Raw genomic sequence first — 26,218 nt, 5'->3', positions numbered from 1 at the left:
ATGTAGCGCTTTTACCATCCTGTGGCAGATAAGCATCATTTGCCGGCGGGAAGCGCGCGCGAGCCATCGTCTCATTGCGCGCTGTCTGCTACTCACCGAACATCGCAGGCCCGACGCAGTAACAAAAGTCTTCGTCGCGGAAGTGCTTGTTGCACACAAGACTCGTAGCGGATGGCTACTTGCCGGTTCTGAGCTTTACAACCCATGCTTCACGCTGTTTCTTGTCCCGCGGTTACCAGTGCAGGCTGACACTGGGCTCCTTTGCGTAAGCGCGGCGCTGCGGCACCGAGCGGTAGAGCCCCATGGAGGCAGCCACTCTATTAAAATGGCTTCAATTTAGTAGAAAATGAGAGAAAACTTCCGAATTTGAACAGACCGCAGCGCATGTGGGACTTGAAACTCGTTTTCAGAGCACGCGGCAGTGCGCCACAAGCAGCCGACGCGGCCGCGGAGACCACGTGATCCTGCCAAGTACGTCACGCCGACGGTGGCGCCGGCGTTTCCAGTGGTGGGCCTCGAGGCCAATACGGTAAACAACAAAGAAAAAAAAAGGGGGGGTAAACGCTTTCCTTATACTCGTCTCTGTTTTCTTCTTCTTTTTTATTATTGTTGTGTTATGTCTCCAGCTTGTGAGCCCAAATTTTGGCTCCCCTGTCTACTTCCAGTCTGTGCAGACCATAAAACCTTTCGTTTTGGTCCTCCGATGTTAGCCGCAAAACAAACTATTTTGAAAAGCAAATAATCTAATTATCTCTATGAATACAAAAAATCACGTCAAATTCAGCGAAAATGTAGTCCCCCCTTTCTCTCTCTCTCTCTCTATATATATATATATATCTGTACAGGCACTGGCGCATCTTCTTTGCACACCAACGTGACTGTCTTCTGGCAGTCTCCCTCATGTGGTTCTGTCATCTATTACTGTAGAATCCGCTAGTATCAAGCATCCTAAGCTGAATTACTTTTCGGCACAGTATGTATCAGACGTCATGAAAAAGATTCAACGTATGTTTTTACATGAACTTCCTGTGTATGAACGTGTATTGTCAGATGTTTCAAATAAATGCCTGTCAAGCATTTTCAGCTAAACTCAAAGGTGCTGAAGAAATGTCACGGAAATCAGTATGTTAAAATAACAAGCGATGAATTCATTACACGCACATAAATATAACAACCACTTTTTCACGCATTAAGCGCCATATAGTGTTGCTACGCGCGGAATATTCTTTCAGACAAAGCAAAAAGTTATTCCTGGAAAAAAAAAATGCCAGGAGCTCGATCGGCACGTACACGGAAACTTGTGGCTATTTAACCAGATTACGCTAACGGACTCAACTGAATGCATGATATGCCATGACTGCGATAGATGAGATAGAAAAAAACCGCTTAGAACAGCTGACTGAGATCGCTGTTGTGACCACCACCAACTAATTTGCTGCGGCTGCTGCCCCAACGGAGCCGCCGGCACCCGTCTTCCTTCCCCGCCCCGTCGCGCCGCAGCGGCCGCAACTGCAACTAGGGCCAACACGCGCTGAGCTGTCAGAACTACCTGTAGGTAGAAGGCTGTACAATTACGTTCGAAGTTTTCTGCAGAGCAGGACCTTTTCTATAAAAATAGGCTCATTCACCAGTGAGCCATATTCAAACAAAATCGGAGTTCCGCAAGGGGCTGTTATCTCCCCAACGCTGTTCAACATAACAATGCGTCCACTTGCCTACCTTTTAAGTGAAGTCCAGTCCATCTCGGCGGGAATCTATGCAGACGATGTTACAATATGGTCTAACGCGCGAGACACCTCTACCCAACAACAGCAACTCCAAAAAAGCAATAGATGTTATCACCAATTTCCTTGACAGACAAGGTCTCCAGGTTTCACCAGAAAAGACCGAGTTTGTAGTGGTTCTCAAACCCACAAACCATAGAAAGCAGCAATTCATTCGAGATAAAATCCAACTTGCTGTTCGAAACACGAGCATACAACGCAAAGAGCACATTAAGATTCTAGGTATAATATACCAACAAAATGCAAGGTCTACCCAATGGGTAGAAAAATCTCTGCACACGGCGAAACAGACAATAAGAGTGCTGCGAAAGCTGACAAGCAGTGCCTCGGGCCTATCCGAAGGTCAAATTAAAAGGCTCGCACAGGCGCTGGTCCACTCAAGGTTCCTATACGGGCTACCCTTCCTGCCAATGACGCCGACCCAGCTTGACAGAATTGAATGCATCAACAAAACATGCATTCGTATCGCCACAGGGCTACCGAAGTACGCCAAGCTCGAAGACCTGTACGGAACAGGTCTACTTCTTCCAATAGGCGACTACGTTGAGCCAGCACTGCAAGCCCAAAATGAGCGCCTCAAGCTAAGCCGTGCGGGGAGAGCCATCAGAAGCGAACTAGGACTAAGCAACGAAGACCTACCTCAAATTCTACCCACCATTCCACCATGGGAAGATATTACCGTGACAGACAATCGGCCGCTTCCGAAACATATGAACCAAGCCTCGGACACACAGAGAAGGGATTACTACGCTCAGCGGCACATTGAGTACCTAAAAACTATATCTGACGAAGAAGAAATCATTTACACGGATGCCTCGTGCACTCTAGAAGGGTCCAACACTGGGGCATTTTTGAACCTGAGAACAGGGGAAGCATCCTCATTCTCTATTACACATTCTTGCTTGCTACCCGAAGCAGCCGAAGGGCACGCTATTTCGGAAGCTCTAGCCCACTACACTCAAACAGAATCATCGCCAAAAGCTATTCACATCTTCACCGACTCTCAGCAAGTGATTCGAACGCTCCAAACTCGAAGTAAGCTACCAGAATACGCCAGGCACATCCTCAACTATGCCGCCCAACTTCAAGAACGATCCATCCGGGTAAGGATTCATTGGATTCCTGGACACACCAATATACCGGGGAACGAGCTAGTTCATCACCGAGCCTTGCAGCATCAAAGCAAGGAACAACTCGGGGATGCCAGCTCGGAGCAGACCGCAACGTTAATCCAAGGCGACACCCATGACGCCAACTACCGAGCAAAAGTCCACCGCCGACGAAAGTTAAGGGCTAAATTAGAAGAAGCTACAAAACACGACGCCCCGCCACCAAGATCCACCCGCCCCTACGAGGTCATACTCAGAAGACTACAAACACGAAGCTTCACAACAATCCCAGTGCTACACAAGATGTACCCGACTAAATACCCTGACCCCAACTGCGACTACTGCCAAGCCCCAGCAACCACGGAGCATATCCTCTGGGAATGCCCAATTCACGAATCAAGCCGAGCTGCTTTCATAAAAAGAGCCCAACGTACGCTGCCCCACCTACAGCAAGACATGGAGGAAACCACCCACTGGATACTCGAAGATCCACTCATCAGAGCCAGGCTAAATATATGGTGCAATGACTTGCGCAAGACGGCCATCCCCTGCCCAGCAATAACAAGCACAACAAGCTCACCAGTTTGAGAAAATCACCTTTTTATCTTTTTTTTCTCTTTCCTTTCCCATTTTTTTTACACCATGGTGCTGAAGCAAACAAGCGAGAGCACTTTGTATATATTTCAATAAAGTTTTCAATCAATCAATCAATCCCATAGAAAGGCGCCCGACGCGGCAGGCCGTACCGTGCGCTTTTTCATCCAGCGGCCGTGACTCTTGCAACTCTAGCGGAAGTAGAGTGTACTAGAACTGTCGAGTGGCGTGAACGCGCCTCTCCGCCTGATGCCTTCCGCGTCGACCGTAGCGGCGGCGCTGCAGTCGCCCGGTACTGAAGGCGCGCGGCGCCGCGCGCTAGAACGGGCCGCTAGAACTGCTGGAAGCGTCGGCGGCACCCGGCTAATCGGCACTGATGTGGCTTTCGTTGCGTGTCTATCATTATTAAGCGTAGGAATTGTCGTCGCAAGCCTTGATGGACGAAACTTCAAAGCTTTTAATGGGTGCTTGCTTCATATATGCCTTTGAGAGATACTGCAAATCAGTTATTGTAGCCGAAGTGACTGCTGGAAAGTACACAAAATATAAAAATGAAAACGGGCTGACACCGTCCGTGAATATTCACGATCTCAGTGTAATTGAGCCGAACTTATTGTTGGGCTATTTAGAACAATTACTCTCAATTAACTAGACACCGAACGACCGCCAGAAGAGACAGAGGAAACAAAAAGGGCATGTCTTATTCTGATTTCTCCTGCTTTCTTTGGTGGTGATTCGGCGTCTAGTTTATTCAGAGTAACTGAGCTGCTCTAATGGAATTTAACTGTGCTCAGAAAGCTGTATGCTGATATTGTGCCGAAAGCACACCGAACATTTACCATTTTAAAGATACGGTGCGTATCTTTAAAAATGCGCTGTAAATATGACTGAGACATTACGAGGGCTCAAAGGTATTGGAACTCAAAGTTAACTCTACCGGTACAAATAAAGGTCGTCCTCAGGTGCCTTGCACGGATATTGTTATCAATTGCCAGGCGCCGGGTGGGGAGGGGATACTTTACTGTCCGTATTTGTGCGTGTAAATAATATATATATATATATATATATATATATATATATATATATATATATATATATATATATATATATATATATATATATATATATATAATCTCGCAAAGCATAGAGCACCACCGCCCCTCCTGGCTTCACTTTTGACACTTTACAGATAAAGCAATGAAATTATAATACAAAACGTTGTCAAAAAGAAGTTTTTCTAATGGCATCTATAGAAGATCAGGAAAAGTGCAATATAAGCTGTCCATTGAAAATGACAACTGGCTGTAATTAATTTAGGCAGATCGAATAACCGACGAGCTATATTTACATCTGCGCATTTTAATATACTTGAGATAAGCCCTGATGCATGAGGTTTGTGCCTCGGAGGTGAACACGCGCCTTCGGCTCGGCTTCCTGGCTCGGCTTCCTGGCTCGCCTTCCTGGTATTAAATGCGAAGCATTTCTTAGCGAACCTCTGGCACTTTGAGCGTTTCTATCTACGTATCTATCTATCTATCTATCTATCTAGCCGCCTACGTCTGGGTGCTCTCATGATCGCCTCCTTAACTTGGTGTAGACCAAAATTTGCATGGGAGGGTAAGAGGATTTGACGAATATGACTGCCGGGTCATGACATGAATAACGTTAAAATCTTGTCGCGTACATCGTCAAACCCTTTCCACTAGACGCGTGTGGCACATACCCGTTTACCAAGGGCCGCGGTGTACGGGTATGCGCCACAGGTGGTAGTTTATATCTACCCAGGAGCGGCGAGAACAGACATTGTTAACTTAAACGCTAGAGCGTTAAGGAAAACCAACACAGGCAGCGTTGACTCAACGAATGCAAAGAATGAAAATTAGGATTCCAGCAGGAATCGAACCCAAGCATTCTGCGTTGCAATCAGGTATTCTACCACTGAGCCACGCCAGGTGTATAAATTGCTTTGGAAAAACAGCCTATGCAGGCGTAATAGCGGTGCAACGTCAATTGTGGTTGTGCTGCTGGCTATCTAACTTTACAAGAAAGCGTTAAACACTACATGAGACTCCTACGATGTCTACTCCTACGATACAGGCGTCATATCGGATTGACGTCTGTGGTTCCAGTGTTGGCTCCGCTTTTATAGCAGTCTAATAAACATTACGTTTGTATTCTTATGATTCAGCAAGCTATATTGAAGCGTTGCTCGACCCCGGAGGAATACATTAACGAAAGTTACATATGATATCCACATCACTGCACCGTAAAGCGCACTTAGTCAGCCAGAATGACGCAGTGTCCTCTTCATATCTTTCGAGGCTGGGCGATGGCCTCATGCTGATCGAGGATGATGCCAGATTGATTGACAGCCGCTTTGTAGACTAGGCTACGTAGGCCACATACGCCCAGGTAGTCCACAAATACGACAAACACCATCCACTGATGTTGGTCTACGTAGCACTATCCAGGCCTACCAGCCTCGACGGAGTATACCTCACCAACGCGAAGGGTGGCTTCAGGTTCCGACATGTGGCCGGCTCTGTCGACAGACAATTTGTCGACGAAATGACCGAGGCATCCACGAATTCCAACAGCTCTATACTATACCACAGAACGTTACTCCCCGTCACCACAATCACGACCGGATCCTATAACATGTCATGACCAGCTGCTGGTGCTCACTGATCACAATGATGATGCCCTTGTTCAAGAACTGTCAAGAACTTCTTGCACACATGCACGCGGGTTCGTGAAACGTGCGTGCGTACTCGGGACACGTATAAGCACTACATGTCATCTTACCGCTTCTGGTATTGGTAATACCCACGTCGCCATTGGCAGCGTTACCCAACCGTAAACAACTGGTTATATAACACATATGCGGCTCTTCAACACATATAAGTGTGGGTATAATATTTATACAAATATTTAGCGTCATTTTGTAACGTGTCGCTCAGTAAAAAAAGTTACGCCACAGTCACCTACCCGCCGCATGCTTCGCATAACATCGACTCCCACGGTACGTGGGATCTGCCGAATTTTTTTAAGCCCTCAGAGGCAGGGGCGTAGCCACGTTAGGGCACACCGGGCCCGTGCCCCCCCCCCCCCCCCCCGAAATTTTTTTTTTGCCATAGCATACAGAGCAGAAAATGACACTCGACCACATCTGCCTGCTCGTCCCCACTACAGATCAAGGAGGTGCCCCCCCCCCCCCCCCCGAAAAAAATTTCTGCCTACGCCTCTGCTCAGAGGTCGCATAACCGATGCATCGTAACCGCGGAAGCATGCTGTTAAAACAAGATAGCCTTTCGGCATTAAAGAAACAGTGCAAAACTGGCGGAACTCAGCCGTCACTAATATAAATGTTGCGATAGAGTCATTTGTACTCAGGTCACTCATGAAACAGTCGAGCGCATTGGAGCTCATACAGAGATCAATGCTCTGGATATATCATAGAGACTGCCGGCAGAAGAATTGTAGGCTTTCGTCGCTGGTTCGTTAGTTCTTCGTAGTCAGTGTTCGTAGTCACTTATAGTGTAGCGCGGCTCGAAGCGCTGCTTGCAAACCGCACAGCAATCAGTGAGCAGCTAGATGCATGTGCGCAAAATCTGATTGTCACCTTCTTTGGGGGTCGGCAGGCTCCAAGAACAGGGAATATCTCGGCGCAATTTTGGCACGCCTGCATATTCACTCATGCACCATGACGCGTAGCAGGCGTTGAGACACCGATTGAAGCTCAGTAATGCATTAAACGCGCTCAAAACGCGCAATCACACGCTTTCGTAGGCTGCGACGAGCGCGCGCCAAATGCAGACGCTCTCCACAGCTTCAGTACAAAGTGACTACAGCGCCGCCGCTACGGTCGCCCGTCGGAGCATCACCCGAGATGCGGCGCGACCGCTTCGTTCGTTCCACTGCCCCTTCTAGTACACTGTAGCGGAAGGCATCAGGCCGATCAGGCGGCGACTGCGATTAACTGCGAGGTGCGTTCACGCTACACTGTAACGCCACTCGACAGTTCTAGTACACTCTAGCGTCGGTTATTCTACCACCGTGGGGCAGACAGAAGCCGTTTCGCTCATTAATTGTTCAAGTCCTGCGTTTAGAAATGAGTAATATATACATACAAGAACCGCCAACCAGCGGAAAGGTAAATCCTGGCTACATTTTGTTATTAGGCTAGTTGGTGTTTAGAACGAATAATCGGGATGTTATGCGAATTGATGTTATACGCGAAGCTGTCGGTATGTGCATTATTCACTATCGCAGGTTTGTCATGCATGCATGTACAGTACAGTCGACTGCAAAAGTTTACGGACCACGCGAGCGCTTACCGCCAAACCGCTTGTCGACAGCAGCGCTTGGCCGGAGTTGACTAGCGAATCAATTGTATCTCCTTTCATGCAGCGCATTGTTATTTCGTTGCTTTCACGCAAAGCGCTCATCTGCAGTGTCTATTTGATAGCAGTATCACAGCGGGCTCATAACGACGTTTTAACGCTGGCAAAAACCATGCGTGTCGTGCTCACCCTGTCACTAATGCCTCACTGCAAAGCATGCGCAGGATCTTCTTTCGTGAATCTCTCCCTGTTGACAATGAGAATATGCGCCGCAACATTGCAGGCTTACTGTTTACTGCTCCAAGTATCTCAAACTCCATTTTGTCTAAGACTATTATGAGGCACTCTGTAGTGAATGGCTCCGGTAATCTTTACGTGCACCTAAATCTGAGTACACGCGGCTCTATCACTTTGCCTCCATTGAAATGGAAGTGCTGCAAATGCAACTTTTAATTTTGCCTACTTCAGTGGTATTATTTTTGCAAAGATGTCAAAATACTTGGTTGAAAAAAATACAATACTATGAAAAACAAAGCACTCTGTTGAACCACTTTCAAGCAAATGAATCCAACAGACAGTTAAGCCAAGGAAAGCATAGGAAACGTAAATTGAAAAGAAATAAAGCAGACAAATCCTTTCCGTTGGTGGGATCTGAACCCACAACCTTAGAATTATGCTTTACCAATTGGGCTACGACGGAAGGCGCTTTTTGGATATTTCTGTGCGCTTAATTCGTGGGAGTGTTCGAGGGTGATAGGCACACTGCTGATGCCAGCCTTTCATCTTCATGAATTCCAAGCTGTATTATCTGCAATTTCTGTGCGTAGAAAGGATTGAAAGAAAGCTGAGTTCCTGGGTACATGCAGGTTTTGCTGGTAACGTCTGTTGGCGACATAGAAGTGGAGCTGTGGTCCAAGGAGGCACCACGCGCCTGTCGCAACTTTGTGCAGCTCTGCATGGAAGGCTACTACAGTGGCAGCATTTTCCACCGTGTGGTCAAGGGCTTCATCGCACAGGGAGGTGACCCCACAGGCACTGGCAATGGTGGGGAGTCCATTTATGGGGCACCTTTCAAGGTCAGTTTTGCACTGCAGTGTACTTGCTTTTTTCCCACAACGGACCTATTGAAACAATCTGGCTGCTTTTTAGACAGAAACTTGCTGAACTGGCACAAACATTCATCCTTAAAGTCACATTTTGTAGTAACCTAGATAAGCACTGTCTTGTAGAAGCCTGGAAACACCTGGAAACCAAAAAAAAAAACAAACATGCTGACAAACAAAGTAATCTTTCTTGCACTAGGGAGAAATGTCATGACATGGAAGCAGCCTCCTGAGCTGCCAAGTGCTTTCTCAAGGGCTTCCTTGCAAGAGGAATTTTTAGGCTTTATGATTTCCATGTGAACATGACCTTGAGCAAAAAGCCGGTGTATGGTACAAAATGTTGCAAGCCTCATGTCTTGAGGCATGTGAGTTGCATACTCGCTTCTTTTGCAGTGTTTACGTGACTCAGCCTAATGTCACCTGACCACCTGTGGCATCAAGGCATGCGAGGTGGGCGTTCACTTTGACATTTGCAGTGTTCACGTGAGGGAAAAAAACAAAAATGTGGTGTTCAGGTGATATAAAGTGCATGGTAAAATAGCCACACCACATGTCCTTCCAGTGGTCTTAGGCAAATGCATCCCTGTGAGTGCACAGTGATCCAGCTTCCTCCAGTCTGAGCGTGTGTGGATGTAGAGCCCGGCGTTGCCAGTCTCGCTTCTCTCTGGTGTTGTGCAAAGCAGAACAGGGGATGCAGAAATGAGAAGACAAGCGCTTACTTTAAAGGTTTATTGTTTCCTACAGACATAGGAAAAGTAGAAAACACGATGAATGCAAAATTACATACAAAACAACCTTCCTTACCACTCACCAGCCGCGCTGGCATCTTCCAGGAATGCTAACTCTCTTTGGCATAATGCTAAGGACGACTTGCTTATGCATGGCCATTCCTCACGTGCCATGCAAGCTGCTTCCACTGGGTGCGGTCATCCATTTGCGAAAAGATCACCTTTGTGTGATCAGATGTGCAAGCTCACCCACATACACTACAATATATGGCTAGAAAAGCCCTCCCTTCCACTTCTAATTAATAATTAATATGTGGGGTTTAACGTCCCAAAACCATGATATGATTATGAGGGACGCCGTAGTGGAGGGCTCCAGAAATTTCGACCACCTGGGGTTCTTTAACGTGCACCTAAATCTAACTACACGGGCCTCAAACATTTGTGCCCTTCCACTTCTAACATTGTTGGCATGCTGATGCAGGCGATCATGTCAACACCTTCCAAACCACTCCGAAAGCTCAGAATCATGGTAGGTTTGTACAAAGCGACTTCCGCAAAGGCAGAGGTTTAGTGCGGCAGTTTTGCACACAGCAGAAAGATAGAAGTTATGGGTGCTTTGCTCGCCACAGACAGCAAAGGTCGCTGCGGCAGACTAAAGAATTCCAGGTGCCAAAAAATTGCTGTTGACTAGGTGCAGATGAGGAAGGGGGGATTATAGTTAGTGAGTATGGGAGGAGATCGATTGCCCAGTGGATCCACCACTGGCTGAGCTCCACTCGAATCCAACGAGCAGTTGTTCATTATGGCTTAAATGTTTACAACCATTGTACCGTATTTACTCGAATGTAACGCGACTTTTTTTTACAAATTTTTGCTACATAAAGCCGACGCTAGCGTTACAATCGAATACCGTATTTTTGTTTTTTATTCCTGGACGCAATGAAAAGTCACCCCTCGCGTTACAATCGTGGTCGCGTTACAATCGAGTAAAAACGGTATTGCATGAAACCGGAGAAGTGTTAGGACGTGGCACTAAAGCGTTGCTTCTTTGCTTCCTATTCAGACATATGCAAGCCACATTCCAATTACCTCATTGCTTTGCTGGCTGTATAATTAACACACAATGAATGCTTTGATTCAGTTGCTGAGCTCTGAGCCATGTCCACTACATGTTTGGGCACAGTAAAAGCTTGTTGATTCGGATTTCATGGGACCCCAAAAAATGTCCAAATTCAACAAATGCCGAAATATTGAAAATATCAAGAAAACAATAAAGAAGTGTTTGTTAGATCAATGCATTTTCATTTTCTTGATGAATACGTAAATCCAGTACTTATTTCGCATAAGAGCAGAGTGAAAGCCACAATTTTCGTCATTCGCAGCTTCATTCACAGTGTGACCACGGCCCAAGAATCCATACGTTTTAACGTACCGTCACCACCAACAGTCCATCACAATGTAACGAATTTTATGCCAGCATGCGGACCGCGGCTGGGAGCTCTTCATCTTCAACAGCTTCCGCCATGTTTGAGCTTTGTGACATTGTGTGCACATTGCCCAAAGTCAAAACCAAGCTACTGAGTGCTGCATCTACTGTGGATGAAACCATAGTTGCTAAAGACACGATCACAGCGTCCACAGAGTTCTAAACGTGCATGCGCGGCCTACGTCCAGAGTTGAAATGAAACTGCTGAGCACTGCATCTGCTGTTAACCTGGCTCGCTAATGCACAATTATATAAATGGCGACTACGCAACTCTGAAGGCATGCGGCGAAAGTGAAACTACTGCTTGTTGCAGCGGTGAAAACATTGATGGGCGCTGGCCAAGGTGAAAAATATTTACTGACGTTTGGGCTCCCACACGGGAGCCTTGTTCGCAATGAAGGGCAAAGGCAGTGAGGTTATATGTGGTTGAGTACATGGCGTAATGTGTGAGCATATATCGGGTTAAGATTACCATTGTTGCGATTCAAAGTGCGTGCTGTTGTCTGGATGTGCAGTGACTTAAGAAATCTAAGCCGCTGGCTTAGATTTCTTTCACTTGGCCACCGTGGATTTCAACATTCCAGGACTACACCCTCGTGGCTGGCCTGCACAATGCCAGCAACGAGGCCCAGGTGCGGACACTTCTTTACTGTATGCGACCGCAAGCCAGAACCATTCTTTCTTCCTTGGGGGTCTTGGCACCGGAGGCACTTTCTTTCACGTCTGTCAAAAGAAAATTGGATTCGCACTTCGTGCATCCAGTAAATGAGATATACGAAAGTCGTCGTTTTCACCGCCGCACTCAGCAGCCTGGCGAATCTGTGGATGGCTTTTTTACGGCATTACGCAACCTGCTAAAGCACTGCAGCTACAACAGCCCGCTTGTCGATGGCAGACTTGTTCGCAACAGATTCGTTGTAGGCATAAGGGATGAGAAGCTGTTTGATCAATTGTGCCGGTGCACAAAACTTACTGCCGAAGAAGCGCTGTGCCAAGCTCGCATACACAAGGACGCAGAGAAAGAGCGGTTATCATGCGAAAGATCGACTGTGGATAATGCCCTTGCCGAAACGCTAAACATCGATTCGACGAAACGATACGCCCACCCCTTCGTCCCGTTCTCACTATCAGTCTGAACACCCGGCTGCGCTATCGTGTGGCTTTTGCGGGCGCCAGCGGCAACCTCGAAAAGACTGTCCGGCTAGAAAATCGATCTGCCACTACTGCAGAAAGCTAGGGCATTTTTCCGAAGTTTGTTTGAAGAAGAACAGAAACGACCTGCTCGGTTCCATCGAACTTTGCAACGTGGATTTACGCCGGGTAAGGTACGCGGAAATACTTGTGAATGTGCACCCGGCCGAGTGATATACTCTGGTGCAGAAGTATCTGTAGTCTCGCCGTCTTTCCCAGGCCGACCGCGGGTGCTAGATGCCGTTGAAGGGGAGGTCTTAGGCCCTGGCAAACAGTCTTCACGTTCTCGGTACCTTCAAAGCAACTTTACAGAGTGTTGTATGCATTGCCGAAAAAAGTAACTAAATGCGTTACTCGTTACGCTAACAAAAAACGAACGCGTTACCGCCCTGCATTACCCATAAAAAAAGTTAACGCGTTACCATTACCATTACCGAAAAAAAGTAACGGATGTTACTTCTCCGTTACTCATTAATCAGAAATCTTAAGCACTGCATCTTCACTGCAGAAACCCACAATAAAAATTTTATAAAGCCCAAAGTTCTGATTTAACGAGCATAATTTGCACAAATGTGCCATTACATAGTGGCCTGAGGTTGCCTGTACAGTTATATTTGATAGCTTCTACTTTGTGGCACATGGTAAGACCATTTCTCTCAGTGTGACATTAAATATAAGACGATCGATGTCACCATCAGCGCTCTCCGCAAAGAAAACATCACTGAACAAACTTGCAGTAATTATAACAGCATGCTTGTACTAACAAATTAATGTGCAAACTTGTAGCAATAAAAAAATGCTTAAATGACATATATCCTGGAAAAAGTATTTGCGCGCAATTTTTTCTTTTTGCCAATTTGACCTGCATAATTACCGCAAAAATTGCGAGTGTGTATGTGAAGCTGTTCAGGATCAGCCTCGCTTCTTTAGGAATTCAATAGCCAGAAAGCTAATTGCAGCTGTAGATAGCAAGACGCAAAACTGATTTTGGAAACAAGGTTTGTAAGCAGTGCCAAAGTATTGCGCGATCAACTTCCTAATATAACTGCAACTTTCTGAATGTAAGAAGCAGTTGCATTTCAAAGCTGTCATCAGACAGCTTGCCTCATTTCTTGGTGAATACATCCACACCTAGGCTGAATAGGCACTCGACGGACACGCTTTGTGGTACTCCTGTATTCACTTTCAGAAAGAGCTGGTGAACGCGTGGGTTTTCCTTGAACCCACTCAGTGCGATGTAACGAGACACCAAAGGTACTGAGACAGTCGTTCACCTACTGTTGGTGATGATGTTGAGAATGCATTTCCGGAGAAGTCAGCTCAGGCAGGTCGCTATATCCCGAGTCTTGATCTCCGCAAGTCAAGAAAATTTCGACAGCTCGCTTTTGACAGTTATGAGGACTGCATTTCACTTCGATTCATCGATGATCAACGACGTGAACCTTGATAGTAAGGTAGCTGAAACTAGCTGATCCATTTAAGAAATTATGGGAATTTGCTCCCCATTGCAACTTTCCAAGATTCCAGTTCCATTGAATGACGTTGTTAAGAGAGAGCTGGATGAATTGGAGTCGCAGGACGTCATAAGGAAGGTAGAGACGTCAACGGAGTGGTGCTTTGGACTCTTTAGTTGTGCCCAAGTCATCTGGCGGCTACAGGATCGGCAGCGATCTGATGAAGCTGAATGAAGTACTTGAAAGGGAGCGCTTTATATTGCCAACAGTGGAACAGATTCTTGGCCAGTTGGGTGGAGCACGGGTATTCTCCAAGTTGGATGCACGGTCTAGCTTCCATCAGGCGAAGCTGAGTGCCGACAGCCAGGAACTCATGACATTTATCACGCCGTTCGGTCGGTATTGTTATAAGAGACTCCCTTTTGGTATTGCCTCGGCACCAGAGTACTACCAGCAGTTAATGTCGAGGATCCTTGAGCGTTTTCTTGGAGTCGTGAACATGACTTATGACATTCTAATCTTTGGAAAAGATTGTCAGGAGCACGACGAGCGCCTAAATGCCGTCCTGGCCCGCCTGGAAAAGGAGGGTGTCACCCTCAACAAAAAGAAGTGTGCGTTTTGGGTCAACTCAGTGAAGTTCCTTGGTATAGTGGTTGGAGTGGACAGGATTTCACCAGACCCAGACAAGGTTAAGGCTGTCAGGGACCTGCCGCCACCGACCGACGTCAGTGGAGTACAGCGGTTACTTAGAATGACCAACCACGTCGCACGTTTCATACCTCACTTATCCGACGTTACGGAGCCCATTCGTTCCCTTTTGAACAAGAACAGCACCTGGACTTCTCATGACTCAAGTTGCTGCTGAGCTCCGACACGTGCATGGCAAAATACAATTCCTGCTACCATACAGTAGTATCCGTGGATGCCAGTTCCTATGGTCTGGGAGCGGTATTCCTACAGGACCAGCCTGAAGGTACTTGACGGGCTGTAGCGTACGCTTCAAGGGCGCTCACTCCGACAGTAGCACACCATAGTCAGACAGAGAAGGAGTGTCTCGCCGTGACTTGGGCCATTTCACGGTACGATCAGTTCCTTTGTGGCCTCACCTTCGAAATAGAGACAGACCATCTTCCTCTGGTCACCCTTTTGGGTAACAAAGACCTAGAACTCGTGCCACCTCGCATACAATGAATGCGAATAAAACTGATGCGTTATCAGTATGTGATGAAATATGTGCCTGGGAAGCACTTGGCTACGGCAGACACTTTGTCATGAGCTTCCTCTGAATTGCTGGCTACCCTCATAGTAAAGACGTTGGAGCTTTTCGTCAGCAAAGTGTTTAAGAAAGTACCGCTTTTGGTAGCAAGACTCCTAGAGGAGGTGCACATGCATCAAGCCCAAGATGGAGTTTGCTCTGTGGTCATGAAAGGATGGCCAGACAAAAACAACGTGCCTCTGCAGGTCACTTCGTTTTGAAGGAGAAGCACAGGGCACTTCGTTTTGAAGGAGCATATACGATGGCATGCTTCTGCTGGACTGACGACTTGTCATTCCTTCAGCCTTGCGCCAGGACATTCTCGCCCTCTTACACGAAGGGCATCAGGGAGTGTGCCGCTGCCAAGAATGGGCCAGGGAGTCTGTTTGGTGGCCTAACTGTAATATGCAGGTAGAGCACATGGTGTCGCAGTGTGCAGTATGCGCCGAGACTCAAGTTCAGCGGTCCGAGCCTATGTTGCCAACGGTTACACCTGACAGGGCATGGCAGCACCTTGGCATCGATCTGTTTCAACTTAAACGGCGCGATTACGTCCTGATTGTTGATTATTATTCCCGGTTCCTCAAAGTAGTCTCCGTGGGGTCCACCACGGCACCAGCAGTCATTTCGGCAATCAAGAGCTGCATTGCCCGTTTTGGCGTACCAGACGTCATCCGGACCGACAGCAGACCGCAGTTTGTGTCTTACGAGTTTGCAGAGTTTGCACAGTCATATGGCTTCCGTCACGAGACCAGCAGCCCAAGGTACCCCCAGAGCAATGGAGAGGCGGAACGCATGGTGCGCACGGTGCAAGACTTGCTCTCCAAAAGCCCTGATCTTTACCTGGCTTTACTGTCATACCGTGACACACCTGGTCTGAACGGCATTTCTCTGGCCCAAGCCCTGATGGGAAGGAGATTGCAAACATGTCTCCCGCGACTGCCAGAATAACTGGTGCCGTCATTACCATGCCATACGAGTTTCAGGGAAAAGGATACGGGTTACAGGGCACAGCAAGCGAAGAACTACATTCTAAAAAGACAGGGCGTGCAAACAAAGGATGAGGGTAGCTAACCAGCATGCGGAATTCATATGGAGGGTAAAACTTCGAGAACTTCAACCATGTAAGAGGAAGATTATTTCTAATGTTTCACCGCAAAGTAACTTGCTAGTCCTAGGAGGAGCTGCCTTAGATGATAGTCACTGCAAGACCCTAGCCTTAGGTCCTAAATACTGTTTTAAGCCGAACCTCAAACCAATAGAAGTTTTAAGTTTACCGCGTACAATCACTAGACTTGTTCCTGAAGAAGAGCGTTCCCACTGCATCTCAGACTGCGTTGCTAGCATCAAGGGCTCTAATATGCATCTCAAGTGTTCTGATCCTATCCGGCCTTTGGTTAATTACTGTGTCGAGAAGAAACTCAGGCCAGTAGTTTCAGATAAGGAAGGGTATTTTGTAATTATGCCGGACAGTTTGTTCTCAGAAAAAGCATTAACAGCCATAGAAAAGAATTTTAGGACGGTAAAACTTAAGCCATCGGTAGTTAGGCAACGTGCTGTCGATCTTTTGTTAAGACATAATCTTGAGAGAGTAGCTTGTAATGTCAAGAAGGCTAAATCACTTACTTTAGAATTGTTTTTTTCAGCCAAAACACATAAGAACGAGATTCCGTTTCGAGCAATCGTTTCAGAGCAAGGCACCTGGCAAGTCGCTGTATCTAGTTATTTGCAGAACTGCTTAACCTCTTTGAGTTTTTCAGACCCTTTTCGTATGCGTAATTCTCAGGCGCTAGTTCAGTTCCTCTCAGAGGAGAACCCCGGCTGTTGTAAGGCCTTTAGTATGGATATTGAAGACCTGTATTATTCTTTGCCGCATGAGGACTTGTTAAAATGTGTTAATGAATGTATTAACGAACAAGAGCACCAGACGGTTTTCATCGAAAAATGTGGTGTTTCTACCGGGGCATTTCTAGAAATCCTTTCTATGTATTTAAAGTCGACGCTGGTAGGTTGGAAGGAAGGCGTTTATGTGCAGAAGTCGGGGATATGTATTGGTTCTAAAGTTGCTCCGGTTCTTAGTGATTTATACCTTAGCAAGATTGACAATCTTTTGGAAGGCGCCTGTGATGTCTAAGGAAGAGAGTCAGACTCCAGCCGCCACGATGAATGGAACGAGAACTGCCTTTATTGACTACGATACATGGTTTATATGGCAATGAGTAAATGCGCCCCCTGGGGGATGAAGGACGAAGAACGAAACCAAAACTGAATACAACATACTCCCCCCCTTATTTTTAGTGGTTAGTTGTTAGTACGTATTAGTAACAAAAACCCAAGTATTTACACTACTTATTTACATAGTACAGAATAAACACAATTTCAGACCGTAAATTAAAAGTTGGTCTGATAGTCTTGAAGCCAGGCTGGTGGCCGGCGCCTTCGGGTCGGCCGCTCTGAATGGTGTACTGCTGAGGTTGGCTGCAGCAGTACCCCCGAGGATGGCGACTGCGTCCCAGAAGGCGGCTGCAGCACAGGAGACTGCACTACGCCAGGAGACAGCGGCTGCGGCACGGCAGGTTGCATTACGCCAGGAGACTGCGGCTGCGGCACGGCAGGTTGCAGTACGCCAGGAGACTGCGGCTGCGGCACGGCAGGTTGCAGTACGCCAGGAGACTGCGGCTGCGGCACGGCAGGTTGCAGTACGCCAGCAGGTGGCGGATCCGGTACGGCAGGCTGGGGCACCGAGACTGGAAACTGCGGCACAGGTAGCTGCGACTGGTGGGAATCACCCCCCTCTGGGACCCTGGAAAGCTTGGAGGCATTCCACGTACGGCCGTCTTCAAGCCTGTAAGAAGCAGGTCCCTTCCTTTCCAACACTTTAGTTGGTGAAGAGAAAGAGCAGTCGCCCTTAAAGCGAACGGATGGTTTCCTGACACGAACAATGTCGCCTGCAGCTATCCCAGGTTCCTTGGCAGCTCTCCTCTTGTCTGTGTACAGCTTGCTGCTCCGCTGTTGACGCCGGACCCTACGACGTAGTCGCGCCAATTCCTTAGCCGGGTCTTTAGCGAATGCTGGTGCTGAGAAGCCAACGACATCCAGCCTGGTTCTGGGCATTCTACCATGCAGCAGAACAGCAGGGGCAACCCCAGTGGTTGCCTGTGGAGTAGCCCTGTAGATAGCAAGATAGTCCATGACTGCTTGTCGGAGGGGTCGTCCTTCGAGAAGTGAAACTTGAACAAAGTTTTTGAATGTCCTGTTGAATCGTTCAATTTGTCCATTCGCCTGGGGGTAGTACACCGATGAATGCAAAAGACCGATGGCCCTGTCTTTCAGAAAGGTGATGAATTCCCGGGAAGTGAACTGAGGCCCGTTGTCACAAACGATTTCCTCGGGGTAGCCTTCGCGGGCAAAAACACTAGTTAAAAAGTCTTTCACTGTGCTCGTGGATACCTCACGGCAAAAATATACCTCTGGCCACTTGGAGTGGTAATCAACAAGCGTTATAGCAAATCTGCTGTTGTGAGGTGCGCGCTCCAAGGGGCCAACAATGTCTAAGGCGAGCTTTTGCCATGGTCGTTCAGGCCATTCAACAGGTTGCAGTGGCGCTGGTGATGTCTTGGCAGATTTATCGGCCTCGAGGCAGATGTGGCAGTTTTTCACTGCTGTTTCTACTTCCTTATCCATTCGTGGCCACCAGAATCGCTCACGAAGTCGCGCTTTCGTGCGCGTGATACCAGGATGTGTCTCATGTGCGGTGGAAATGAACTGGGCAGCGAGAGAGGACGGAACCACGAGGCGCTCTGCTCGCAGTAGAAGATCATCGACAACAGAAAGTTCCTCTCTAATAAGGTAGAACGGCTTCACCTCTTCTGGTAAGGACTTTTGTGGCGGCCAGGCACTCAGCACAAAGGACTTGACGGTTTCTAGACAGCCATCGTCAAGGACGGCCTGCCTGAACTTCTCCTTTGCTACACAGGCTGGCTCAACGAGCGACACAATTTCTTCCTCCTTTGCAAGCTCTGCTTCTGAGGTAGGTGCTGGCAGCCGAGAAAGTGCATCTGCAACAGTGTTCGTGGACCCCTTGCGGTATTCAACAGTGAAGTTATAACAAAGCAGTCGTGCGCTCCAGCGTGCGATTCTAAGCGGGCGTCTTCCACGTCCTTGTGACGACAGCAAGGAGACAAGCGCCTGGTGGTCTGTGCGAATTTTAAAATGGCGACCCCAAAGGTACGTGTGCCATCGCTCACATGCCCAAATACATGCCAGTGCTTCTCGTTCCCCGACTGAATACTTTCTCTCCGCTGGGGACAGTGTACGAGATGCGAAAGCGACTGTGCGAAGTTCTTGGCCATCTTGTTGCTGGAGGACTGCTCCCAGCCCACAGTCGGAAGCATCTGTCGATTTAGCAACGTTGCTTGTTGGGCGAGTTGGAACGAGTCAGCCATAACGTAGTTCAGCGCAAAAAACAGGCAACAGACGAGCAAGAGGACAAGGACACAGCGCATTCTTCCAACTAAAGTTTATTGGATTGCGACGCATGTATATATACACACAGGGAAAGCAAGAAAAGATAAAAGAAAAAAAAAAAAAAAAACAGGAAGTAAAAACCGAAAGGTGAAAAGAAGAAAAGTGCCGATAAGTCACACACGTGTGCCAACACCGCCCCCCTTCCCATGACTCGCCGAAAACAAAAGCTCTTTGTCAGAAAGATGCAAGGAAGGCATGCTTACGCATGCGTCCCCAGACCGTTTAATTTCCTCGGCCTCGATGATTTCCCTCACCCTTTGGTCCCGACTGCGTGCAAGGACCGCAGTGTTTTCAAAGAGGGGCCTACACTCACAATCCCGCACGTGGATGCCGAGGTGCCCCGATACTGTCGTTTGGACGCTGTAGTAGTGCTCACGGAGCCTATCGTTCAGGCAACGTCCCGTCTGACCCACGTACTTTCTACCACACGTCAGAGGGATGGCGTACACAACGCCTTGAACGCATGGAACGAACTTTCGCTTATGGTCTGTGGTGCAGCCTCTTTTTTCGGGGCACCTCGGCATCCACGTGCGGGATTGTGAGTGTAGGCCCCTCTTTGAAAACACTGCGGTCCTTGCACGCAGTCGGGACCAAAGGGTGAGGGAAATCATCGAGGCCGAGGAAATTAAACGGTCTGGGGACGCATGCGTAAGCATGCCTTCCTTGCATCTTTCTGACAAAGAGCTTTTGTTTTTGGCGAGTCATGGGAAGGGGGGCGGTGTTGGCACACGTGTGTGACTTATCGGCACTTTTCTTCTTTTCACCTTTCGGTTTTTACTTCCTGTTTTTTTTCTTTTATCTTTTCTTGCTTTCCCTGTGTGTATATATACATGCGTCGCAATCCAATAAACTTTAGTTGGAAGAATGCGCTGTGTCCTTGTCCTCTTGCTCGTCTGTTGCCTGTTTTTTGCGCTGAACTACGTTATGGCTGACTCGTTCCAACTCGCCCAACAAGCAACGTTGCTAAGTTACATTTCTAGTACATCGGGCTCTTTTTCATGTTTCAATGTTCACTCCAGTTTTCTTATTTCTCTGGTGATCGTCAACCTGTGCCGAGCACGCTCCATGTCCTATTGCCTACGCCTCAACTTGCTCCCACCGGATGTTCTTGGTCTTTTTGGACAGTTCGCCCCTTCCAGGGGTCACGGAAGAAGGATGTGCAAGGTCATAAGGTCCGAGTGTCTTCGTCAGGCTAGGGTATACAAGGATGCTTTACATATCCGGCTTCAGCAGGAACACGGACGGAGCCATCTGAAGCGGAAAAAGTGGCGTGAGCTGTGTGGTGTGATCGAGTGCTCTTTGGAGTCTGTGTGGAGACGACAGCTTCTTCTGCTACGTTCATCTCGCCCTGGACGCTCAGCGGAACTGCGGGACCCACAGAAGGGTGTTCGTTTGGAAGGTGATGTACGCCTACCTGATTACGTGATACGGACGCTTAACTTGGGTCCGAAATTCGCTGTAGAACCTACGAGGTCAAGTGCTGAACTGTTATCCTTTGTTAGGAGAGTGTCGTCTCGGGTGGATGAAACGGACAGTGCTAGGTGTGTTTCTGCAGGTGTTGACGTTCTGTTTCGGGCTAGGCCCTCGCGTGTTGTTACCCCTGTGGCACGTGTGAGGCGTTTCTTTCTGGAAAATAACTTAAGCTTGCTTACGTCTGACAAAGAGGGTGGTTTCATGGTTTTGCCCTATGCTTGCTTTAATGATAAGGCACTTCAGGCCATTAATGCGTCGTTTAACCGGCGGAATGACGTGTCTTTGTTGAAAGTTAAAAGGCAAGCAAAGAAACTCTGCGAGAACATAGGTTTGGAATGTTTGGCTCGCAGTATTGAAAGGTGCAAAAAATGCTCGTTAGACTTGTTCTTTTCGGCAAAGACCCACAAGGAAGGGTGCCCATTAAGAGTCATTATTTCAGAACGAGGTTCATGGCAGAAGCTTGTGGCGTCGTTTTTGTTAGAGAGCCTGCGATTGCTGAAAATTTCTGATCCTTTCTTGATCAAAAACGCCGATGATGTCATTGATTTTTTGAAACCTCTTCCCAGTATGTCCCTTGCCGCTTTTTCCATCGACGTGAAGGATTTGTTTTATTCAATTCCTCACAATGATCTGTTACATTGCGTCGAAGACGCCATAGATGACTATGGTGCTGTATCATTTTCTGGAAAGTTGGGTATTTCCGTGGCGGGTTTTTTGGATCTTCTTACACTGTACCTTAAGTCAACCTTTTCGGCCTGGGGTGGTGATGTGTTTTTGCAACGTCAGGGCATCTGTATAGGGTCGTGCATTGCCCCGATCCTTAGCGACCTGTTCTTGGCCCGCATTGATAGGAAACTGGAAAACCAGTTACAAGGGGCCAGCGTTGTGAAAGTTTTCCGGTATGTGGACGATTTTTTGGTTTTTCACTCGGCAGATTTGGCAGGTTGCGAACAGAATGCCATGTCTATCTTGAAGGTCTTCCAGGACGAGCTCCAACCCCTTGAGGCCACGTATGAGCTCCCTGAAGGTGACACCATCAAGTTTTTAGACTTGAGGCTGTTTTTTTCGAGACGTCACACCTGTTGGCGGTATGAGCCTCGTGCTCAGAAACCATTGCTGCCCTTCTCGTCGGGCCACTCGAAGCTGGTGAAAAGGGCAATAGCGCACTCGGCCTTGCAGAAGGCCCTGTGCAAGTCGTGTCACCACAAGGTGGATGACGCCTTTCTGGAGCAGGTGTCCCGTCTCAGGGTCGCAGGTTACACGCAGGACGTGGTGTCGTCTGTGACTGAAGGCCTGCTTAGGGATGTCAGAGACCCCAGGAGGAAGGAGGAGCGCAGAGTGAGATGGAGGGCGCAAGATAAGAAGAAGACAGCTGTGGTGCCCTATGTGCATGATGTCTCGCACAGGCTTAAGAAAATCGGGGAAAGCGTTGGCGTTCGCGTGGTTTTTTCGGCCCCTGAAAAGCTTTCGGGCTTGTGCAGTTCGACCTCTCGGGTGAATGAAAAAAGAGGCTGCACCACAGACCATAAGCGAAAGTTCGTTCCATGCGTTCAAGGCGTTGTGTACGCCATCCCTCTGACGTGTGGTAGAAAGTACGTGGGTCAGACGGGACGTTGCCTGAACGATAGGCTCCGTGAGCACTACTACAGCGTCCAAACGACAGTATCGGGGCACCTCGGCATCCACGTGCGGGATTGTGAGTGTAGGCCCCTCTTTGAAAACACTGCGGTCCTTGCACGCAGTCGGGACCAAAGGGTGAGGGAAATCATCGAGGCCGAGGAAATTAAACGGTCTGGGGACGCATGCGTAAGCATGCCTTCCTTGCATCTTTCTGACAAAGAGCTTTTGTTTTTGGCGAGTCATGGGAAGGGGGGCGGTGTTGGCACACGTGTGTGACTTATCGGCACTTTTCTTCTTTTCACCTTTCGGTTTTTACTTCCTGTTTTTTTTCTTTTATCTTTTCTTGCTTTCCCTGTGTGTATATATACATGCGTCGCAATCCAATAAACTTTAGTTGGAAGAATGCGCTGTGTCCTTGTCCTCTTGCTCGTCTGTTGCCTGTTTTTTGCGCTGAACTACGTTATGGCCATCTGTCGATACAATGACTGGAAGCGCCGGATCGAACATTTGGAGGACTGTGCTCGACGAAAGCATTTTTTTGACCCTTCCGAAACTGTTGTCTGCTTCGGCTGACCAGATGAATGGCTCATTTTTGCGAAGCAAGACTCTCATAGGCTCGACCACTTGTGCCAAACGTGGAACAAATTTCGAGTAGTACTCTACAAGACCCAAGAACGAACGGAGGGCAGCAACATCGGTTGGCACGGGAGTGTTAACTATGGAGTCAATCTTCTCAGGAAGTGGCGAAATACCACGTGCAGTGACCTTGTGCCCAAGAAATGCGAGCTCTGGAACGTCAAAGACGCATTTGTTGTTCAGTTTCAAGCCTGCATCCTTGATCTTCTGCAGGGCTGTTTTCAGGTTCAAGAGGTGCTCTTCTGCAGTCTTGCCAAAGACGATCACATCGTCAATGTAGAACAACACACCAGGGCAACGGTCAAGGATTACTGCCATCATCTTCTGAAATGCCGCTGGGGCAGAAGCTAACCCAAAGCATACTCTCTTGAATCGAAAAAGTCCATCGTGAGTGATGAAGGCTGTTAGATCCCTGCTGTCAGGGTGCAAGAGAACCTGATGGTAAGCGGAAGCCAAGTCGAGTTTTGAGAAATGTGTAGCGCCTACCAAAGCATGGAGAAGCTCTTCTGTATGAGGCAACGGGAAACTATCTGTAACAATAGCCTTATTCGGTTCTCGGAGATCTACGCAGATCCTGATGCTGCCATCTTTCTTGTCAACAACGACGATGGGGGACACCCATTCGGAAGCATCGATGCGCTCGATGATGTCAAGGCTTAATAACCTTTGAAGCTCATTTGACACTGGCGCACGGAGAGAGTATGGCAGACGGCGAAGTTTGGAAGTTACAGGCTGCACGCCCTGACGCGTCTTAACCCGATGCGTGAACCCCTTAGCAAGGCCCAAGTTGGAACTGAAAAGTGAAGCGAACTCGCTTGCCAAGGCTGGCGGAAGATTTTCTGGACCGGGTTGCGCGTTGGACAGTGCGGAAATGTTGGCAAGTGGAACGGAAGTGCAACGAGGTACCGTGTCATTGACACATGTCAACGGAGCAACAGACGTAGTCGTATGTAAGCACGTGAGAGTAGAACCCTCAATGCGAAAATTTAAGGCTTTAATGCCGTCAAGGCCGATAAGACAAGTTCCTCGGCGAACAACATAAAAACAGAGTGACGCGGTGCGCCCTTTGAACTGTACATCTGCCGTGAAACAACCTAGCACGCAAATGGGACGTTGGGAATAGTCAAACAATGTGACGTGCGGGGCAGGCAGAAGCGAAATGCTCTGAAAATGTCGACGGAATGCTTGCTCTGACAAAATTGAAACGGATGACCCTGAATCAACAAGAAGTGTAAGCCTGACGTTCGAAACCAGCACTTCTACGTGAATTCCCTTACGAGCGGAACGTTCCACAGTCAACACTTGCTCAGTACTGCTACACGACGATACATCGTCATCACATTCTACTTCGCGGACCCTGCCTTGCACTTGAGCCCGTTTGCGGTTGCATACATTTTGAAAGTGGCCCTTGCGACCGCAAAACAAACAACCTTTCCCATGCGCTGGGCACTGCATATCTGATGCGATGTGAACCCGCGAGCCGCATCGGAAGCAGTGCGGCGACGCGGAGCGCCTACTGTGTTCTCGGTTACGTTCAGAAGGGCGGTGCCCCTGCGGCGCACGTGAGAGGTTCCGTTCAGAAGGGCGGTGCCCCTGCGGCGCACGTGAGCCGCTGGCGCTTTTCGTTAGCTTCTGCTGAAAGTGGGCTGCCGGCTGTGAATTACTCTTTTGCGATGAATGCAATGGTTTCTTACGACGACGCTGCATTGAAACTTTGTCGACCGAAGGAGAAAATTCCTTTAGCTCTTCAGCTGCTTGCTCAAATTGGAGCGCAATTCGCACCGAGCCTTCGAACGAAAGTGAGGGGCCCTCAAGCAATAACCGTTCACATACGCGGTTGGAAGCTATGCCGGCAACAATTTGATCCCGCAGAGCATCATCCTGAGAAACGAACGAACAGTGTGACGCTAGCTCCCGTAGGGCGGCAACAAAGTCATGAACGGACTCGCCTGCGTGTTGACGGCGGCGGTGAAAACGATGACGCTCGACGACAACGTTGCAGGACGTCGAAAAGTGGTGCCGTAATGCCACGAGTGCAGTGTCGTATTCGTCAGAAGTGGCTGCGGCAGACGTATCCCTGTCCTTAACGGCGAGCGCTGCGGCGCTTGGCACTGGTGGTGCTGCGGCGGTCGACCCTGCAGGTAAGGTCTGATAAATACCCTGGCCCTCCGGCCCTAAACAGTGCAAAAGGATAGCCTTGCGTCGTGCTGGCGTGAACTCGGCGGCCCCGGACGCCACCAGGTAGACGTTGAACATCTGCTCCCACTGGTCCCATGGTAGTGGCGGCTGGCCGGGCGTCGCAAGGAAGAACGGCGGCGGAGCGAGCCCGGGGACACTCATGTTGGGGCGGGCGCGGACGGTGCGCAGGGTACTTTTACGACATCCTCGTCGCCAATGTGATGTCTAAGGAAGGGAGTCAGACTCCAGCCGCCACGATGAATGGAACAAGAACTGCCTTTATTGACTACGATACATGGTTTATATGGCAATGAGTAAATGCGCCCCCTGGGGGATGAAGGACGAAGAACGAATGAATACAACAGCGCCTTAGGTAATTCGGTTATTAAGGTTTTTCGTTATGTGGACGATTACTTGATTTTTTGTAGTGGTGAGGACTTTCAAAAGGTGGTAACTTCCGTGAGCGAAAAATTTGAATTAAATGGAGGAGGGCTGAGCTTTACTAAAGAGGTGCCTTTGAATAATGGAATACAATTTCTAGACATTTTCTTAACGTTCCAGAAGAACCACGTGTGCTGGCAGTATTCTCCTAGATCGTCGAAACCGCTGTTAAATTTTTCGCCGAAGCACTCGAAGGTTGTAAAAAACGGCATCGCCATGTCTTGCCTTAAGTCAGCCCTCACCAAGTCGTGTGAGCACAAAATGAGTGATAGCTTTAACGCACAGGTTACGCGTCT

The 26,218-nt window shown here is 48.3% G+C and overlaps 2 protein-coding genes across 4 annotated transcripts in view; both read left to right on the top strand.

Moving 5' to 3' along the window:
* Positions 1-989: 989 nt before the first annotated feature.
* On the top strand, positions 990-3,508 carry LOC119376000 (uncharacterized). Its single transcript, XM_049411345.1, is given in 3 exon segments — positions 990-1,005; positions 1,556-1,793; positions 1,795-3,508. Coding segments are annotated over 3 exon segments (1,941 nt in total). The 3' UTR covers positions 3,482-3,508.
* Positions 3,509-7,404: 3,896 nt separating this feature from the next.
* The window catches only part of LOC119376001 (spliceosome-associated protein CWC27 homolog), a 381,331-nt gene continuing 362,517 nt past the window's right edge, over positions 7,405-26,218 (top strand). The window contains exons 1-2 of one of the 3 annotated variants that reach the window (XM_049411347.1): positions 7,405-7,640; positions 8,697-8,906. In XM_049411347.1, coding sequence (XP_049267304.1) covers positions 7,599-7,640; positions 8,697-8,906 — 252 coding nt within the window. In that variant the 5' untranslated portion in view covers positions 7,405-7,598. The remainder of the gene's footprint in view (positions 7,641-8,696; positions 8,907-26,218) is intronic. The other 2 variants (XM_037646002.2, XM_049411346.1) reach the window with 2 other exon arrangements.

Source organism: Rhipicephalus sanguineus, unplaced genomic scaffold (genome assembly GCF_013339695.2).
Source record: "Rhipicephalus sanguineus isolate Rsan-2018 unplaced genomic scaffold, BIME_Rsan_1.4 Seq10638, whole genome shotgun sequence".
Classification (NCBI taxonomy): domain Eukaryota; kingdom Metazoa; phylum Arthropoda; class Arachnida; order Ixodida; family Ixodidae; genus Rhipicephalus; species Rhipicephalus sanguineus.
This window is presented reverse-complemented; position numbering and strand designations above follow the sequence as displayed.